Source organism: Panthera leo, chromosome B1 (assembly GCF_018350215.1).
Source record: "Panthera leo isolate Ple1 chromosome B1, P.leo_Ple1_pat1.1, whole genome shotgun sequence".
In the NCBI taxonomy this organism is placed as follows: Eukaryota; Metazoa; Chordata; class Mammalia; order Carnivora; family Felidae; genus Panthera; species Panthera leo.
In genome coordinates this window covers 40,839,102-40,861,085 of record NC_056682.1, presented here as the reverse complement: position 1 = coordinate 40,861,085, position 21,984 = coordinate 40,839,102, and the positions used below count along the sequence as shown (strand labels likewise).

General features: G+C 36.5%; 1 protein-coding gene across 4 annotated transcripts in view; it reads right to left on the bottom strand.

The window, feature by feature from the left end:
• KAT6A (lysine acetyltransferase 6A) overlaps positions 1-21,984 on the bottom strand; it is a 113,556-nt gene that overhangs the window by 21,969 nt on the left and 69,603 nt on the right. For all 4 annotated transcript variants that reach the window (XM_042934746.1, XM_042934749.1, XM_042934747.1 and 1 more), the window contains 2 exons: positions 19,052-19,170; positions 4,020-4,135 (listed from right to left, as the gene is read on the bottom strand). In XM_042934746.1, coding sequence (XP_042790680.1) covers positions 4,020-4,135; positions 19,052-19,170 — 235 coding nt within the window. The remainder of the gene's footprint in view (positions 1-4,019; positions 4,136-19,051; positions 19,171-21,984) is intronic.

Sequence of the window (21,984 nt, the reverse complement as noted above, 5' to 3'; positions counted from 1 at the left end):
GCATCATGGGATGTAGCCTCCATACCTAAAGTTTATTCTAAATCAGCCACTCTGCTGACACCCTCACCTGTGAAGTCAGGACTAGGCTGCAGCTATGTGTGCTTTAGAAGCATTGCTTCCCTTACTTCTAAGATGATACAAATACTCTTCCCAGGAATTCCTACAGTATCTTCTTAGCTTCTGAACATTGCCCAAGATAGTAGCAATTTGTGTGACCATTATAAGAGGTCCACCTGTAGTAAAATTTTAATACAAATTCTATCAAATATTACTTAAATAAAAGATTATGGTACAAGCTATGTGAGATCAAGATAGACACACAGATGCTATATGGAGCAGGGCAAGCTCAGTGCTTAAAAGCTATGGCTATGTGGTAAGAGAAAAGTGAGATTAAATCCTGGTCCTGCTACTTGGAAACTGCATGGTCTTGAGTATGTTTACTGGGCCCTGGTCTGGAAAATGAAGAGAGTAATATCCACCTCTATACAGAATTATTCCAGAGATATTTAGTCCAGTACCATGCTCAATGATGATAACTAAAGATACTATTAATTTATGATTAAGACTATGAATAATTTTATTCTCCTTTCATTCATTTTACTTCATCATTTAACAGTCATCCAAAGACCCTAAGGATGTTGGTCTTTAGTAACTGAGGCTGTACATAATCTATGCATCAAATCAAGTCAGGAACAGGATCAAAAGGGAGAGGAAACTTCCTAAGCTACTCAGTTATATAGAACCCATCCTTTAGGATTTTAATGATCTTACTGTAAAAACGTTATTATAAAGTTAAGTTCTAAACAACTCGGGAGTAGAGGATATCCCATGATCACAGTTACTCTTGCCTTCAGCCCATCCATGTCATGTTTTATTGGCAGAGTGGGGCTCTCTATGAACCTGTCTGCCATGTATGAGCATCACACAGCCCTGTTGGAGAAACTTAGGGTTAAAACTCTGGTTTATACTATTCAATGTCTAAGACTTAATCATACTGCTCCACATAAAGTAGCATTACTGCTTCACTGTTGTTGATTTTGTTTTGTTTTGCTTTTTTTTAAGTCAGGGATGTAAGATTACTTCATATACAATGCACACACAAATATCTGGATATTATGGGAAATAACGCATAATCCCACTTCCCAAAAGAATATCCTTTTGGGATTCTTTTTTTTTAAGTTTATTTACTTATTTTGGGAGAGAAAGAGAGAGAGCAAGAGAGAGAGAGAACCCCAAGCAGGTTCCACACCATCAGCGCAGAGCCCGACGTGGGGCTCAAACCCACAAACTGTGAAAGCATGACCTGAGCTGAAACCAAGAGTCAGACGCTTAACCGACTGACCCACACAAGTACACTGAGATCTCTTCTTTTTCATTTGCCCCAATTGTTCTGTTTTTGCATGCTTTGGGATTTTGAATTTTTAAAAAAGTCCTTAAAACCTGTAACAACAAAAAAATAACTTCGAATTTGGCAAAGAATAGTAAATAGTCATTAACAAAGTAAGGATATAAGTTTATTATTTGGAAAACATTAAGAGTTCTAAACATTTTAGCCAACTCAATTTTAATAGAACTCAGAAGTAAAACAAGCCTAAACTCGTTTAAATTAGACATATGGTTTTTTTTTTTTTTTTTTTTTAAATGTTTTATTTATTTTTGAGACAGAAAGAGCATGAGCAGGGGAGGGACAGAAAGAGAGGGAGACACAGAATCCGAAGCAGGCTCTAGGCTCTGAGCTGTCAGCACAGAGCCCGACGCAGGGCTCGAACTCACAAACCACGAGATCATGACCTGAGCTGAAGTCAGACGCTTAACTGACTGAGCCACCCAGGCACCCCAATATATGAATTTTTTCAATGTAACTAAGATAATTATGAATAGAGAAAAAGTCATAATTACTAAAGAACCTATTAAACTACAGAATATTTTCTTGGAACACGGCACAAAGAATAAGGAAATGTACAGAAAATGTCTAAAATTTTATTTAAGAAAGTTGATAAATTTTACAGTTCTTATCACACTGCTGCCGTCTGCTATGATTCCTACTTAGTGGTTATTTATTTTTCTGCCTGCAATGCTTATTAAGAATAAGCTGATAAGCAATTCCCTCAAATCTTATTAAGAAATCAGGTTCTAGTGACAATCTAATCAGAATAAAAAGCAACATTTTTAATGAAACCTTTTCATATCTCAGAAGACAACAACTTCACGGTTACATTCTCATTATTCTCTTAAAAGTGTGTGCTGAGGCTGGCCCTCTAGTTCCATTTCTAAGTCAATTTCCTCTCCTCCCCTTGAGTACAAGAGTCAAGGTGCCAACGGTTTCAGTCTATCTATACCACAATCCGTGGAACAGTTGATATATGCACATGTTGAACAAACTTTGTTGCCTAAGTTGAGCATGCTTTTTTGATTTGAATAGCTTGCAAAGAGCTCACTAAATAAATTATAATAATAATTTACTTTAAACCTGATGAAGAAATTAATTCTTCAGCATATTTCTTATTGATCCTGTAATTCTCTGGCTATCCAGAACTCCTGAGGAACTGCCTTGAGTACCTGAGCTCTGTAGGTAGTTGAGGAATTTCCTGCCCTCTTTTAACATATATAAATATAAATACATAATCACCAATAAATATAATTTAATGTTCTTTTAACAAACTCATGTTAATTGTTGTTATCCCAGGATATAAATAGAATGCTGCCTTAAAGATCTAACATAGTGTTTGGGGTTAACTGACCTTACGATAATTGGCTCTCAGTTGCTGTTTTATAAACTTGTGTGTTAGTTTCCTGAAGTTTTGCTTTCTCTTCTTTTTTTTTTTTTTTTTTTTTGTCACTGAGGTCTATGTCTATAGCAACATTCTCACTCATTTTTTTTCTACTTCTGCTTAGGTTTGGAAACCAACTATCAAATTACACAGACAGAAAAAGTAAAAACAATACTGAGTTTTAGTTTTTTAACAAATATACTGGCTTATTCCCAGCTTCTGGTAATAACCCATGTTAAAGATCTCTGTATACTGTAAAGTACTAAATAAATTAATGTCGTTATAATTATTTTTGCTAATGTCTTAGACTAGCAGTGTTACCAGACAGGTAAAAAGCCGAATAACGAGAGTACTCTGAACATATGTTTAACTCACAGAGCACTTATTATTCCTCACAACACTCTGCTAAATGAGAAACTTGAGATATAAGTAGTTTACAGATTAAAGAGAACATTAATGTAACTGTCACATGTCAAAGTTTAATTTTTTGACCAAATCTTACTTTCCAACTCTTTTAATTTCAACCCTAAAGGAAAAAAAAAATATCTGACATTTTTGAGCACTTAATCATTTTCTAAGCGATTTACATGTTTTAACTCAGTGCTCAAAATAAACTCTATGAGGTAAATACTATTTTTATCCCCATTCTGCAGATGAGGAAACTGAGGTACAGACTAGTTGGGTAACTTCTAAGGTTATACAGCTTATGAATGTCAGAACTCAGTCATGAAACCAATTTGGCTTCACTAAACATGCTGCCTCATCCCAAAAAGCTGGTGACTGATGACTTTTTAATGTCAAGAAACCCAAGCTATTTACATGTAACATAACTGTATACCAATTATCCAAGTATTTCTGGGAAAACAAACCATTCACTAGATTTGTTAAATCATAAAAATTTAGATAAATGGCTACGCAGTGAAACTTGTAAGAATCTCTCTCCAATTCTTAGTGTGAAGTATGAAGGCAAATTTCTCTTAAAGAAAAAATGTTCCCCTTGTCATTGTGACCATGCGTCAGGTTTCCAACTTTAAATAAAAGCTTTGGACAGGTTACAGAAAAGAAAAAAGAAAATCTAAAGCCAACTGGGTTTAAGTGGCTGCCAAAATATCCTGTTACTATGGACATTTAAAAGCCACCAGTTTCCTCAAATATGTAAAGATGAGCCAGACTAAAATGTCCTCAAGATCTAGTGTTGGGAGTTCTATGAATCTAAAAACAAAAGGTAAAGGGTCTCTCAAAACATACCTTGAGTATTCTTGAGGATATGGGGAGGAGTACCAGGTGTGAATTTCATACTTCCCAAACTCAATGACAGAGGGACAGCGAACTTGTGGATCAGGGGGACCAGTCACTCCAACTTTCTGTGCAGTCAAAAAATACATCACAAAAGTTAGCTAAATTAAATACACTGAGATAGATATAAAAAAAAAAAATTTGAAACTAAACATCTTCTTAGGATTCCACAGAAGAACAAAAAAAGCCAGAAATAAGCTAACAAGTTTTGAAATAAGCTGTCTTATTCTTTGTAAACAGGGTACTTTAATGAAGAACAAAAATGCTAATAAATCTTTTAGAACCAAATGCAGTTGGTCTCATTGCATATTCCATATTTAATAATACTGCTAATATTTTCTGCATTTAAATTTACTCCCTTAATGACTGAGTTATTAAAGAGAAACTGCTGGCATTTGGGGATAGAAGATAGAGCACAATTTTTAACAAGGAGGAAGAGGGAGCTCTGTACACTCGCCCACGTCATACATACAGTGCCTCCCTCACCTGACAACAGAAACGACCTACTAAACATGTATGCACACAGAGAAAAGAATGACTTTCTGGTTTGGGAAAGTAGATAGTATTAGAAGAATATGACAAAACAAGTATCAAAAGAGTCCATTCATTTTACACTAAAATTCCCTTCATTAGTAGCTCTTTATAGATTTAAACCAAAGGGAAAAAAATACTGTTATACACATACTGTTATCCCTTTTATCTGCCTTCTGTTTATAATGAAAACAATCTCGATGCCCCCCCATCCCTGCAATAACCTGAACTATACTATCTAAAAGAAGAGTAACTTGTAAAGCCTTTATGATGTCCACACCAGCAATTTAAATACATTACTGACAAGCACAAAGATCAAGTTTTAAAACCTTAAATTCAAGAGCAATTTGATTTGCTCTACAACCAATACAGGAATAGATTCATATATATATACACATAGGTGAGTGTATTAGGTATATAATATATATGCACTATATGTACATTTATCATGAATACTCTGTAAACACTCATTTTTAAGATTTAACATGAACACTGACTTAAGAAAAACAGTTAGAATTTAGCCTAATTTAGTATTAATAACTCTTCATCAAAAGAATAAACAATATTATCCTTCAATTTTATGCTTTAAAAACCAGAGATAATATACTAAGAGTCTCACTGAAGACCATAGACAGACAGACAGACAGACAGACACACACACACACACACACACACACACACTTTCTAACAAAATTAAAGAGACCAGGTATTTTCTATTTATGTAAATTCATTTAAGGAAGAAGCCTCTTCACTACAACTCATGAGAACTCTCCCTGGCCTTTCTAACCATTCCCTTTTATAAAAAGGCCAAGGGACTTATCTCCGGTTTCATACTGGAGTACAGCCAGGTGAGAAACCTCAACCTCTTCCTCAGACATCTCAAAACAAAGACAAACATCTATTAGTTGGATCAATTGTGTTATGATGCCAAGGAATACTGGGACTCTCCCAAATGCAAAAACCATTAAAACCAAATACAAGACAGGGTTAAAATTAGATTTTTTTCATTTCTCAAAACCAAAATAGAACTTTGTAAAAAGCCTTTAAAAACACTGTTCTTTAAACTACATTCCAGAATCAAGTATTATAATTCATAAAGTAGCAACTTTTAACCTATCTTCAAGGCTCAAAACAATAAGAACAATAGGATAGAACATATCAGAATGACCAAGTATCAGAAAACAAATCTAACTTCCTGATCAAATAGAAAGCACAAAAGTTGAAGAAGATGCACCTGCCACAGCACTGCCTGTTCTTTAAGGGCTTTCCCATCAGCTGCCTGTCGCTCCTCCAGGCGGATGCCCGATGTGAAAGTGGATATCCAGTTCCAGTATAACTGTTTGCACATCACCGCAACTAAGAGAGTCTGTGAAGAACTAGATTCACAGCAGATTTCCCCCACTGCCTTTACCTATCCTCACCTTTTTGCACTGCGAAATGTCTGGCACATGCGCTCATCCACCTCTGTCCTCCACCACCATCTCTAACTCCCTTGTGAAAGCCTCAAGAGCCAGTGTGTTGCTGTGTTTCCATTCACTAAGGTAAGTTAACAAAGGCTCTCTGCGGTGAGGAAGCAACAGGTGCATCCAAACCACTCGTTAACCCAGTCCTTGCCAAAATCAGACTGCCCGATCTAAATTACAACATCACTTCTCCTAGGTCATTTTATTTTTAAATTTCAGCCAAATACTCTCTCATTAAACATGAAGGTTTCCAAAGCAGTAGAGCACAAAAATAATATTTAAAACTTTTAACTAGAATTCTGCCACACTCTGTGCCTCCTTTTCATTTGAATATGCCAACATCTTGAAAGGATGACATACATTCCTGGCCAGAATGGAGCTTTCAATATAAGAAAGCAAGGGGCGGGGGGCACTGAATGCACTAATAATTGGGTTAAACCAAAAGATAACTTTACATATGCCTATTCTAGATAATAAAACTTTTATTAGTAGGAGTTTATAAGAAAAGTTGCTGTTCTGCAAAAACTCCACCTCCACTAAATGGCTGATCTAATTCCAATTTCCAATGTATAGAAGCAACTCTTCCAGAGTCCCCTCCAAGTCCAGATTGGTACAAACATGAAGATTACAACTGATCTACAACTGATCTAGACACAGTTCTGCTCCCTTCCTCTTGCCTTCCATTAGATAGCTCCCCCTTGGCCTACCCTTTCCATTCCTCACGGGAAAATGGCATTTTGAAGTGGGAATAGAGGGTAAGACTATACCCTTATTATTAGTATCAGAATATGAAGTGTAGAGAAAAGAGATGTCTTCTAGTATCTGAACATTTTCCTATAGAAACACTGTAATAAAAAATAATTCTGTTCATTAGGGATCAGAAGTTGCATGATGAAAGAGATATGTAAGGATGAGTTCACACGCTCCCAAATGGAGACAGCATGAAAAAAGAGAATAAAGAGAATCGGCATTTGTGGAGCAGATACTATGCCAGACTCTATGCCTTATATTGTTTATCTCATTTAATCCCCACAATCTGTTCCTCAAAGTCGAAAACAATATGTCCACTTCATAGATGGGGAAAAAGGCTCAGAGAAGTTAAGAGGCAAAAAACTTCAGGAAAGCAGCATCAACAGTGAAGAATAAAGACAGAAAAGAACAAAATGGGAGGGGTGAGATACAAAGGATGCACTACCCTCAATTAATTAATGTTCTGAATTCCAAAAGTTCTGTGTATGGTTTTTAGAACGGGAATTTAGTTTTCCAAAGAAGTGAAGCTACAAGTTCACAGACTCTTATCCAAAACCCTTGGCACAGAATGTGCTTTGGAATCTTGAATTTTTCCAATGTTAGAGAAGTATTACATATGTATCTGAAATCCCAGTAGGATTTGGGGCAACATTCCATAATCAGACAAACTAGTATTTCTTTTTTTTTTTTTTTTAATTTTTTTTAATGTTTGTTTATTTTTGAGACAGAGAGAGACAGAGCATGAACAGGGGAGGGGCAGAGAGAGAGAGGGAGACACAGAATCTGAAACAGGCTCCAGGCTCTGAGCTGTCAGCACAGAGCCCGACGCGGGGCTCGAACTCACGGACCGTGAGATCATGACCTGAGCCGAAGTCGGACGCTTAACCAACCGAGCCACCCAGGCGCCCCCAAACTAGTATTTCTTTAGCAAAGCATAGGAAATATTCACATTAAATGGGGTAAGTAAAGAATATGTATAGTTTCATGTCAGTTAACACCACGTTTTGCCAACAGTTCTGTTTAGGTAAATGAGATCTTACTGCAAAATGAATTATAATTTTTTCCATTCTCCAAAGAAGATATACAGATGGCCAGTAAGCACATGAAAAGATGCTCAAAATCACTATCATTAGAGAAATGCAAATGCATTTGAGATATACCACTTCACACCTACTACAATGGATATTATCAAAAAAACAAAACAAAAACAAAATAACAAATGTTGGAGAGGGTGTGGAAAAACTAGAACTCTTGAGCAGTGCTGGTGGAAATGTAAAATGATGCAGGCACTGTGGAAAACAGTATGGCAGTTCCTCAAAAAAAATTAAACAGAATTTTTGTGTGAACCAGCAATATATAAAAGAATTGAAAGCAGAGACTCAACAGGTATTTGTCCACCCATGTTCACAGCAGCATTATTCACAACAGCCAAAAGGTAAAAGGAATTCAAGTGTCCATCAGATGAATGCATAAACGTTCATGGTATATACATATATCAAGTGATATATATATAAATTCTGGTAAGGGAATTTTGACACATGCTACAACATGGATGAACCTTACAGAAGTTATGCGAGGTAAAATAAGCCAGAAAGGGACAAATATTTTATGATTCCATTGAGACCTACCTACAGTAAATTCAAAATCACAAAGTAGAATAGTGATTGCCAGAGGATGGGCAAAGGAGGAATGGGAAATTATGGTATATTGGGTACAGAGTTTCAGTCTGGGAAGACAAATTCTGGAGACTGATGATGGTGATGGTTGTACAACAATGTATTGCCACAGCAATTTTTTGTTAAGTTTTCAGGATTCCAGATCTCAGAATTGTAGATGTGATTCCAGGCTACTTCTGTCTCTTTCTTCTCCTATGTCTCTTTTGTTCGTCTACACTCAGACATCTCCTTTGCTTTACCATTAAATACTGATTAAAATCTAGGATTTTGTCTTTAACCCTCTTACCCTTTCTTTCCACAGGACCTATAATCCAATGATCTACCAGTTTTTCACTCTCCATATGCCCTCCTTCTCTTTATCCAGCTTAAATTCCAAGGTCTTTTACTATACTTCATCTTTGCCTACATATATCCTTAACTTCCCTGATATTCTCCCAATTCAACAACAAAATCTCAACTCTCGTTAAATTCAGTTCTCCACATAATCCAACATCTGGATATGGTCAGAGAAAAACACAGAACCCATGCTGACTAGACTCAAATTGTAATTTAAACAAAAAAATTTTTTAATGTTTATTTACTTACGAAAGAGAAAGAGAGACAGAATCTGCGAGCGGGGAAGTGGCAGAGAGAGAGAGGAAAACAAAGAACAGGAAGCAGGCTCCAGGCTCTGAGCTGTCAGCATAGAACCTGATGCGGGGCTCGAACCCACAGACCACAAGATCATGATGTGGGCCTAAGCTGGACGCCTAACCAACTGAGCCACCCAGCCACCCCTGAATTTGTAATCCTTTTTTTTTTTTTAATTTTTTTAATGTTTATTTTTGAAAGAGAGAGAGCACGAGTGGAGGAGGAGCTGAGAGAGAGAGGGAGACACAAGAATCCGAAGCAGGCTCCAGGCTCTGAGCTGTCAGCACAGAGCCTGACTCAGGGCTCGAACTCACAAACTGGGAGATCATGACCCGAGCCGAAGTCGGTTGCTTAACTGACCGAGCCACCCAGGCGCCCCTTAACTTGTAATTTGTAATTCTTAACTACTGACCTCAAACGGGCCCTTGATGGTTCTCTAACTCCATTCACTCTCTCAATTCTCCTAAAAAATTCTTTTATACTTTCTCCTATCTCTTTAAGCCTCCAACACACCTCTTACCCCATTTTCACTGTCAATCCATGCCTTTGCTTTCTACTACACTAGAAAACTAAGAAGCAATCAAAAGAGAACTTCCAAAGCTTTCCAAGGCCACATCTGTATGTCTACCCTCTGTGCCCACATAGCCTACCTTTCCTTAATATTATGTCTAGATGGTCTATGCTCCCATCTAAAGCCAACGCTTTCACCTGTGCATTAGATGACATCCTCTCTTACATTCCAACAATCTTCCCTTCCCTCTTTTGCATCATCAGATTTCTATCCACTAGATCATTCCTATCAGCATAAAAACTACTGCTATTTCTCCCATATTAAAAAAAAAAAAATGGATACCTTCTTTTGCCCTCACATCTTCACCCAAATATTCTCCTCTGTTCCCCTCCATTGCAAACCACCTCAAAATAGTAGCCCCATATTACTTCTATAACCAATTTCTCTTTTCTTTCTCAAACCAGTTCCAATTATATTTTCATCTTCCCCTTCCCTCACTATGGAAACTTTCTCAAGATTACCTCCATGTTACTAAATCTGATGGTCAATTTTCAGTCCTCAGACCTATCCGCATAATTTTCCATTCCTTCCTTCTTGAAACATTTTGTTTCAATTGGCTTGTAAGGAACCAATATCTCCAAGTTTTTTCCTCCTTCCCTAGCCATTCACAGTTTCTCCAATCTCTAAAAAGGGACTTCTCAAAGGTCTCTCCTTTTCTTTGGTGACCTCATCTAGCCTCATTTCTTTAAGTACCACCAACTTGCTAACAAGTCCTGGATTTAAATTTTCAGTCCAGACCTGCACTTTGAGTTCCAGACATATACTATCCCACTGTCGACTTGATATCTCCTCTCCTGAATGTGCTCAAGTTTAATGCGCTCAAAATCAAACTCCTGATCTTTTTTCCCCCTCAAACCTGTTCCTCCGGTATTCTTCTACATTTCAGCAAACAGCAACTCCTTCCTCCAACTGTGCTCTAGCATCATCCTTGATTCCTGGTTTTCATAACCATCCAATCCATCAGCATATCTAATGGTCTACCACCTTCAAAACATAATCAGAATTCCAATTCTACCACTACCACTATGATACAAACCACTGTATCTCTTACTTGGATAATTCTAATAGCCTCCTAAGTTCTCACAGTCTGTATTTTCCCCTCATTCTACACAGAAGCCAGAGTAATCCTTTAAAACCTATGTCACTCTTCTACTCAAAGTCCTCCAAGAGTTCCTACCTAACTCAAAATAAAAGCGATAGTCCTTACAATGGCTTACTTGGTTCTGCCCTCTCCTTCAACCCCAACTCCCAACACCATATTTTTCGCATTCTATCCTAAATCTTTCTCAAAATCTCTGCTACTGTATCTCCTCCACCTTCATTCAGTCCTAGTCACTTCTCGTTCTGACTACTGTAATCATCAGACTGGTAGATGTCCTTGTCCAGGTCTTCGTCAATCCAATGCTTACCGAATCACTAAAGTTGAGTTTCTAAAAGCAAATACAATCATGTCACTCTTTTTAAAAAGTCTTCAATTCAAGAGCTATTTAGCTACTTTAAAGAGCTACTGTAACTAAAAAAGAAAGTGCAAACTTTTTCACAAGGACCATGGGAACTTTGTGATCTGGTCTGTCCTTACCATTTCAATCTCATCTCTTACTTGAACTTCAGCCAAACAAGCTACATGCAGCTCCAAGGGTTCAATATGCTTTCTCACACTCAAATTGTTCTTTTTGAAATGCTTTCCTCCTTTTGCCCAATAGTAAATTCTTACTCATTCCCTCAACAGCCTGCTCAAATAGCACCTCTTCTATGAAGGCTGCCCTAACATCCCTAGACAGATGCCTTCCTGTTCATTCTCATTTCATCTTATGCCTATCTCTATGGTAGCAGACCATGAACTAGAAATTAAGAGTTATGGATCAGAAGTCAGACTGTGGGTTCAAATATTGACTCTGATACCAACAACTATATAATTCTAGGTAAGACAATCCTTCTAAAGCTTCAGTTCCTTCATCTGTAAAACAGGAACAAGTAACAAGGTTGAACTAAATGACAAAATTTATATATGACGTTGAATGTAGTACCTGACACACAGTAAAAGGATACTATTACTAACCACATGGCTTTATTTATAAAGGACTCTTCAACTGGAGAACAGGGACACATTTCCTATTTATCTAAGTATTTCTAGCACTTACCACTAAGATAACTAGCAGAAGCTCACATTTATTTAGTGCTCACTACGTGAATGGCATGCTAAGCACTTTGCAAATATCAACTCAATTAATCCTTTCAACAAACCTATTAAGTAACTTGTTTGACCAAGGTCACTTAGTAGAGGTAGGATTTGGATCTGTTCAGGCTATCTCTAATACCTAGGCTCTTAACCAGGATCTTAATAAATACTCAATAAAACCGTGCTAAACTGTCAAATGAATGAACTCAAAATACAATTAACTAGCCTTTAATATGTAACTTAACAAATGGCTTAAGACACTAAAACAATCTCCCACTCCTCATCTCTAATTTCACCAGTACCAAAGAGAAATCATTTTAACAACAAAAAAGCAGTCATGGGGTTACCTTAAAATCCTGGCATGCCAAGACAAATGTCCTCTTTCTAGCTTTTAAAGCCCTCCAAATTTCAGCCCTATACTACTAATTCAATATATTTCTTACCAATGCCCAACAAAAGTTCACTGTTTTACGTATTAAACTAAACCACAAGCAGTTCTTACTTTACACGGTGCCATGTTAACTGAAACATAAGAATACCTAAACTGAGATCAAATATCAGTCACCACAGCAATGTATAAAGAATGGACACGATTAGGGGCGCCTGGGTGGCGCAGTCGGTTAAGCGTCCGACTTTAGCCAGGTCACGATCTCGCGGTCCGTGAGTTCGAGCCCCGCGTCAGGCTCTGGGCTGATGGCTCGGAGCGTGGAGCCTGTTTCCGATTCTGTGTCTCCCTCTCTCTCTGCCCCTCCCCCGTTCATGCTCTGTCTCTCTCTCTGTCCCAAAAATAAATTTAAAAAAGTTGAAAAAAAATTTAAAAAAATAAAAATTAAAAAAAATGAAAAAAAAAAAAAAGAATGGACACGATTCTAATAGGCACATGTTTCCATTAACACAGTGACGTGCAAAGCAAGGACTGCCTGTATTGTGACACCTTTATGAGCAGCTATTGTGTTTTCTACATCAACTCCACAATGTGAGTTGCACATATTAGGCCCACAAGTATTTGTTGATTTCATGGGACCAATAATCACAACGTCTCTTGCATTTACAGTTGTCATTAATTCCTCAAAGCTCAACTTAATGCTGGTTACTCTACCTGGGAAGCCCTCATTCTCTCCATTTACCTAAATCTGAATCATCCTTTATGCCTGTTTCTTCTGTAATCATCTCAGATCACACCAGCTCTTACTCATCTTAGTATATACTGTTGCCACATGGAACAATCTGTATCATTTAATACAGCAATGACTTACATGAACTGGTAATCTTATGTCACTGTTTGCTATTTGTCTTCCTATGTACTTTGCCCTACTTGCATAAATGCACATGCCTTATGATTTTGATGCCTCCATAACATTTTTTAACAGGGTAATATGGATATTATTATCATTAAGGGCATAAAATATGAAGCCATACAGGCCTGGGTTCAAATTCCACTTCTGCCATTACTAGTTACATAACTTTAGGAAAGTCACTCAACTAAAAGTCTTGGTTTCCTCATATGTAAAACGGTAATAACAATCCTTATGAGGTTAGGAGATTTGGTGAACCTAGTTTATTCCATTTCTAATAAATGTTCAATTCTTTATGCAAAGAAAAAAAATACTTTAATAGCCCACATAGATTTCAAAATTGCTCTGTTAACTTTCTACAACCACACACACACACAAATTCTTCAAAATTAGCATTAAAATTAACATGGAAATATAACATGTTCTTTGGTGACATTTTACGTAAAAATCATTGTATGTATTTTAGAAAGGTTGCTATGCTCCAATGAGATGAGCCAAATACAAATGCTTCTTTTTGGTGGTGGAACTCAAAAAAACCATTTACTCCAAGTCCATAAGATTACTGTAAAAAAAATTCCATAACAAAAGCTTATACTGCTAATTTTTCATGCTTTTATTTTCAGAGGTGGCTCTTTTTTTTTCTTTTTATGAACATATTCATTGTATAGCTAATGAAACACAGTACCAGGTAAATGATATTCTTACTTCTCCTGAAACTAAAACAAAACAAAACAAAAAACAATCAAAACCAATTAATAGGGCCCCCTTTTTATAAACATTTCAATAATTCTTGACTGACTTAGGTAATGCACCACACAAAACCTAATTACTCAATAAAATCACTCAAAAGCAAATACTGGATTTGCTTTTTGGGCACATTTCCTATGAGATGGTAAGCTCTATGAGAATAAAAAATATATAAAATAAAATTGGTTTCAACCCACTTTCATGAAGTCAGAGAACATGGGAGTCAACCCTAGTGTTCTCTTGCTCCCTCAAACAACACAGCAAATCTATCACCAAGCTCTACTGATTCCATCTCCAGAATATATTCTAAATCCATCCACTTCTCTCCCATTTCCACTGCCATCTCTCTAGTCTAAGCTACTGTCTTCTTTCAGTTGAACCATTGAAAAAGCCAATAAATTGATTTCTAAATTGATTTCTGTGCCTTCTCTTGCCTAATTCCACTCCATTCTTCATATAGTGGCCAGGAAAAAAATTTTTTAAAAAAATTTATTTATTTTGAGAGACAGAGAGAGAGAGAGAGAGAGAGAGAGAGAGAGAGAACAAGAACATGAGCAGGGTAAGGGCAGAGAAAGAGGGAGAGAGAGAATCCCAAGCAGGCTCCATACTGCCAGCACAGAGACCGATGCAGGGCTCAAACTGACAAACCGTGAGATGATAACCTGAGCCGAAATCAAGAGTCTGATGCTCAACTGACTGAGCCACCCAGGCACCCCAGGAAAAAACAAATTTTAATGTAAATATGATCCTGCTATTTCCTTGCTAGAAATCATTCAATGGTTTCCTACCACAATTACAATAAAAACCCAAATCCTAACTTACCTCTTCAATCTCTCTCTCCAGCTTCATTTTATATGGCTTTTTTATTCATCGTACTCAAGCTATACTGGCCTTCTTACAGTTCCTCAAACTTACCAAGTGCTTAGGTACCTCAGAACATTTACACAAGCAGTACCCTTATGTCCGGAACATTTCTTCTTTCTAGCTCTTTGCCTTGCTGACCTTCTACTCATCTTTTAAGTGTCAGTCTCTGTGTAAATTATTACTTCCCTAAAAGAGGAATCCCAATATCCAGCAATCTAGATCAGGAAGCTCCTGTTATAATCTCTTGCTGCATTTTTATTTTCTTCCTATTAGCTATCAGTTTGTAATTACAGATTTATTTATATGATTGTCTATTGTCTTACTTATGCAACTGAAAGCTTTGTGAAAGCACAGTCTATGTCTTTTTGTTCACCCTACAGCTCTCATAGCATGCCAGGCACATGAATACTAAATGAATGAACCTCACGGACAAATACCACCATCCTAAGAATTTTAGTGCACTGCCAATGAAAATAAGGACCAATTAGAATTTAAATATCTAGCTGTTTATTTCCATGGTGCCGATATACACATGGACAATCACAAGTTTAATAAAATGTGCAAGAAACACACAGTTAGTTAGATTACTGTTGATACAAATTTATACTGTCTCCACTTGGCCTCAGCATCCCTTTTAACTCTTTCTATCAATCTTTCTTTCTGCAACCCTATTATTCCAACCCCTGCCAACTAGACATCTAGACTAGAGGAACAGCAATCCAGGCAGAGGGAACAGTAAGTACAAAAGGCTCCCAGGCAGGACAGTGCTTGGTGTGTCTAAGAAACAGGAGGCCTGTTGCTGGAGTAGAGTGAACAAGGGCCAGAACAAGGGGAGTAGCTAAAGAAACAGGCAGGCACAAGATGATACTGGGTCTAAAGAAAAAGGAAAAAAAAAAAAAAGGATAAAGACTTTGGTTTTAAAAATTCTAAGCAAGACTGAAAGACATTAAAGATTTTCTGTGCAAAGAAGTGGTATGATCCAACTGAAGTTTGAAAATATTGGGGCACCTGGGTGGCTCAGTCGGTTAAGCGGCCGACTTCGGCTCAGGTCACGATCTCGCACTCTGTGAGTTCGAGCCCCGCGTCAGGCTCTGTGCTGACAGCTCAGAGCCTGGAGCCTGTTTCAGATTCTGTGTCTCCCTCTCTCTCTGACCCTCCCCCGTTCATGCTCTGTCTCTCCCTGTCTCAAAAATAAATAAACGTTAAAAAAAAAATTAAAAAAAAAAAAAAAAAAAAAGAAAATATTTACTCTCGGCCCTGTATAAAGAATATGGACTACAGACTGGGGTGAGGGACAAAAGTAGAAGCAAGGAAATTAGTATAGAGATATTACACTAGCCCAATCAAGAGATAATGGTGGCTTTGACTAAGGTAGTAGATGTGGAAGTGGTAAGAAGTAGTCATAAGCTGTATATATTTTGAAGGTGGAAACTATCAGGATTTCCTGATGAATTAAATATGGAGTATGAGATAGAAAAAGAGAGAGAAAAAAATCAAGAATAATATCTCACTGGACCTGAGCAAGTGAAAGGGCAAAACTGCCATTTACTCACATTCTCCAGTAAAAGAAACCACGGATTCTTAGAGAAATGGCTAAATTGACAGCCAGAACAATAAGACCCTGGAACAGATTGCTGTGGTCAAAGGTAAGTAAGAATGATTATATATATAAACAACGAATCATTATGTTGGGGCACCTGCGTGGCTCAGTTGGTTAAGTGTCCAACTTCAGCTCAGGTCATGATCTCATGGTTTGGGAGTTCGAGCCCTGCATTGGGCTTTCTGCTGTCAGCACAGAGACAGCTTCAGATCCTCTGTCCTCCTCACCCTCTGCCCCTGCCCCACTTGTGCACACACATTCTCTCTCTCTCTCAAAAATAAACATTAAAAAAAAAAATCAAATCATTATGTTGTACATCTGAAACTAGTATAATGTTATATATCAGTTATCTCAATTAAAAAAAAAGAGTTGAACAAACTGGACAAAGTAAAAAAAAAAATGACAGAGCCATGTCAAAAGGACACAGGAGCAGGCTTGAAAAAGCTCCCCTACCCAAATGTGGAACAATTTTAAGCATCAAAACAAATATTGATAGCAACAAATTATAAGTCATAAGAATCTTCAAGTCTAAATGAAATGAATAAATGGAAAGAAAAAAGGACCTTCCTTACACTAGAATGCCAATTAATAGACATAAAAGGAATGATGAAATTAGAATATCATCTGTTTAATAACCAACAAAGCAACAATTTCAGGCAAAAATCACCACTGTATGCTAAATCTAGTGGATAAAAGTTTGATAAGAAATAGGGTACATTTACATGGTTTCAAAGTGTATTGCTGCAAGATATTTATAGAAGGAAAATAATTTTACAGGGAAGCAACATGGCATAATACTACCTTAACCAAGTGATCAGAGTTAACATCATTCGTAATAGGACAAATTAATACTACATACCTCCTGATAACATGCAGAGAGGAGGACACATCGTCTCTATAGTATTTCTGCCAAAAGTAGATCACCTGAATCTAATCATGATGAATCATAAAACAAGCACAAACTAATGGACAGTCTACAAAATACATGATTTGCGCACTTCAAAACTGTCCAGATCATGAAAGATAAAGACTGAAGAGCTGTTCCAAGTTAAAGGAGACTAAGGAGACATGACAACTAAGTGAAACACATGATCCTAGACTAGATAAAACGAACCAGGGCAAGTTGTTTTCTTTTCCCCCTTTTGCTATAAAAGAACATTAGTGGTATAACTGCTAAAATTTGAATAAAACCTCCAGGTTGGATAATATACTTTATCTGTGTTAAATTCCTGATTTGATGATCGTACTGTGGTCATGTACAAGCACGTCCTTGTTTTTAGGAAATACACACAAATAAGTAAGAGTAAAAGGACATTAGCATTATGTCTGCAACTTAATCAGTAAAAAAAGTTCTTCAAAGGAACTACTAATTCCTTCTTTGAATTCCCACTGAACTCCATGTGAATTTCTACTATAGTACCTATAGCACTTTGTTTTACTTATTGGTAGGAAAAGAAATGTGCTTTCAGAGGTTAAACAACCTTCCCAAAGTAGAAGTTAGTAAATGACAAACTACAAATTGAATGAAGATCTATCTGACTCAAAGTTAACACTCTGTGAAATCACAAGATTGTAGAATGCTCAGTAAATGTTTGCTGACTATTCATATTGTTATTTTTAAAAAATACTCACAGAATGATCTACATAAACAATCTATGCACAAATAGGTTTCTTAATCCCAAGAATTTCACCTGCACAACAGGAATCCCCAGTGTCATGCTTATAAAACTATAAACTCTTACTTTCAAGACAAGAGATAGAACTCAACTTGGCTAACATAGTGAGTTGGTGGCAAAGAAAGAAAAAACACAAGATAAATGAACTTAACATAGAAGAGCCTTTATGATCTAGCCCTGTGCTTTTCCAATCTCATCCCTTGTCATTATCTACACCCAGTGTTCTTTATCCTATGTGGAAATTTATTCCCACAAGTTAGTGAAAACATGCTTTGTTTTCTCCCATTTTCAAGTCTTTGCATTTTTGGTCCTTTTGATTATATAGGACCCCATTCCTTGTCATCTGGATCAATTCCTATATATTCTTTGTAAGACCAGCTCAAATAGTATTTCCCATCAACGAATCCTCTGACCTCCCCAGGCTTAGACAAATGCTTGTTCCCTATTCTTCCAAAACACCATGTACCCTATAATTAAACTTTTTACATGAATGAAATTATTCATTTAGTCTCTCCAGGACTATACTTGAGAGAAGGAATCTTGTCATTCACATTGGCTTCTTCAGCATCTGAAGCCTAATCAGGTTCTTTGTCTATACATTTATATTTTGCTTCATGTCCCAAAGGATCAAGGCAAAAGCAGTTAATAAATATTTACTGAAGTAATGAAAATGGGTGTTTTATCACTTGAAAGGAGCTTGGTTTTTGTTTGTTGGTCAAATCCCAAACTCTTCTTCATACATAAGACAGAAAATAAATACACCAAACTCATTTAATACTGGTAGTCAGAAGCAACCTGTTTATCTGCAAAACCAAAGAAGTCACAATGTTTAAAAGGAATACCTTAACAAGCAGAACTACATATATGCACAAACCACATCTGTCTGCAGATCAGATGGATGAATAAATTGCTGTTACTTACTGCTCTATCCCAATACAATTAATCCTGTTTCTCATTCACGACCAAAGTATTTAATTGTCCACTCTGCATATCCAACTTTACCTGCAGTGCTTGTTCTTGGATATCACGAAATAATTCCATATCTTTCTCAGTCATGATTTCCTGGCTCCCAAAAAGCCGTTCCTCACTTTCTTGTTTGCCATCCCAGCCATCCTGATTGTCTGCACATAAAGAAAGGGCTCACATGTTATTAACTTTATCCTTAGTTTAATACATAATTAGGAAACATTTCAAAAGTGTTGATTTCAGTTTGAAGACCTTAATATTATAAAAGAAGAGGATACGAGTAAATGGACACCTAGAAAGATGTATCAGTAAATAATATGTACATATTCTATCTGCTTTATGATGGAAAATCTGAACTGTTCTAAAACTTCTTAAAATTATCACATAACTAAATTTCAACCTCATCAAGACATTAGATTTTAGTATAATATATATAAAAGTTTGATGAGCACCAAGTGGTGAAGTGCTGAAATACTATATTGTACATCTGAAACTAGTATTACACAATTTTATACTGTGTACGTTAACTAACTAGAATTTAAATAAAAACTTAATAATAATACAAAATCAGAATAGAGTAAAGGTCTAAGGAATAGGAAACCTACTTTGAAATAATCTGAATATAAAAGTTTTACTATGAATTTAACATATCAACATTCAAATATTGCTTATTCATACTTCAGTAGTATGGAAGAAGTTTATGTTTTACCAGGACATGATTTTCATCATATGGGACCAAAACAGGGAAAATTTGTTCCTTTTATAATTCTCAATGATTCCACAATCAATAGAAGGCCAGTACATTCTTATCTCAGCAAGAAGATAACCTTTGAAATAACTACCGTAACTCCCCACACATTCTGGGTGCCGTTTTAAATAAAGCAGAACTCCACAAATCTGAGGATCACAGATGATAATCCTCAGGGTAAGTATGAGAAATTATAATAAACATCCATAAATGACGCATCTTCCTCAGATGGGCAAGGAAATTCATGAAAGGAGTACTGGAGGGATTATGTAGATCGTTATCCTCTGCATTTGAATATGGCACTGTTGACGGACGAATTTCCTCTTTGTAGGAGTATGGCTGAAAAGACAGTTCTTTTCAAATTAAATAGACATATAGGCTGTCAACAGACACCTGTGCACTTAGTATAAGAAGAATAAGGACAAGAACTCACTGCTGAAAATATTCCCAAATTGAAAAATATGTATCTGAAGATCCTTTGTGATTTTAATGCCCCCTAGTGCACGACACAGATGGATGCAGGCACCAATCTAGTACGGCATTCAGTAGCATTCTATCATATATATGGTGCAGATTGTTCCTTAAACTCTACAATTCATAAGAAACTTACAGAGCCAATTATAGCAAAAACTCACACCAATGCAGAAAAGTCAATATTGATTCTCCATATACTTTACACATTTGCTCTAATTATTTCTATTTCTAAAACTTTCCAGGAGATTCTTATAATAATCCATCTCCAGTTTATTCAAAAATGGCTTTCATTAGAATCTGCTTTAGATTCTTTCTTCCTAAGCCCTAAAGGACTTGTATATTTTCTTAGATAAACATACTCAGACTGGAGCTACAGTGTACATGGCTGATAAAGACATGAAAAGTACCTGAATGCTCAAAGAGTAATTAGTTGATTGCCACTCTGGTGAAAAGCCAATCAATACAAGCATAAAAAGAGGGAACTGATAATGATGAGGATTTCCTCTCTTGTGCTGGACCAATCAACCATTTATATAAGCAGGAATGAAGAAGCAGTGAATACAACTACCAATGGGAAATTCAGAGGAAATCAAAGCTAAGAAATTCTCTTGCAGTATATTAGACACTCACTACACCTTTGGCCGTTGTGAACCAAGAATCCATTCTCATTCTTCTACTTTCCTGAGAGACTTTTCTACTTACTTCAGAGGGTCACATTCTCTAAACTCAAGGCACTAAATAGCAACGAGACCAGTTTAAGCTTTAATTATCAAGATAGATAATCAAAATTTTTCTCCTCTGATTTGAATTACCTGCTACACTATTAAGTCTTCTCTACAGATCTTTTCTACCTTGAAAACTAGGAACCTTAGCCTCATATTTAAGTATGAAATGAATAAAAGAGGGGATGTTACAACTGATACCATAGAAATACAAAAAAATCACAAGAGACTACTATGAACAATTATACACCAAAATGCTGGGCCTATTTGGAAGAAATGGATTAACTCCTAGAAACATATGACCTACCAAGGCTGAATCATGATGAAATAGAAAATCTGAACAGGCCGATTACTAGTAAGGAGACTTGAATGAATAATCAAAAATCTTCCAACAAATAAAAGCTTCACTGGTGAATTTTGCCATTCAAAAAATACTTAATACCAATCCTTCTCAAACTCTTCCAAAAAACAAAATGGGGAACTCTATTTTATGAGACCAGTGTAACTTAACCAGACAAAGAGACCACAAGAAAAGAAAATTACAGGTCAATACCTCTGATGAACACAGATGTAAAAATCCTCAACAAAATACTAGCAAACCAATTTCAACAATACAATAAAAGGGTCACACACCATGACCAAGTAGGATTTATTCTAGAGATTCAAGGATGGTTCAATATCCCCAAATAAGTCAATACGGTACACCACATTAACAAAATGAAGGATATAAGTCAGGTGATCATTTTAACAGATGCAGAAAAAGCATTTGACAAAATTCAACCTTCATTTATGATAAAAATGCTCAAAAAAAGCAGGTATAGAGGGAATGTACCTCAACATAATAAAGGCCATATATGATGAGCCCACAATTAACATCAACCTCAATGGTGAAAAGCTGAGAGCTTTTCCTCTAAGATCAGGAGTAAGACAAGGATGCCTATTCTCACCACTTTTATTCAACATCAGATTGAAAGTCCTAGCAGAGCAATCAGGCAAGAAAAAAAAATAAAAGGTATGCAATTTGG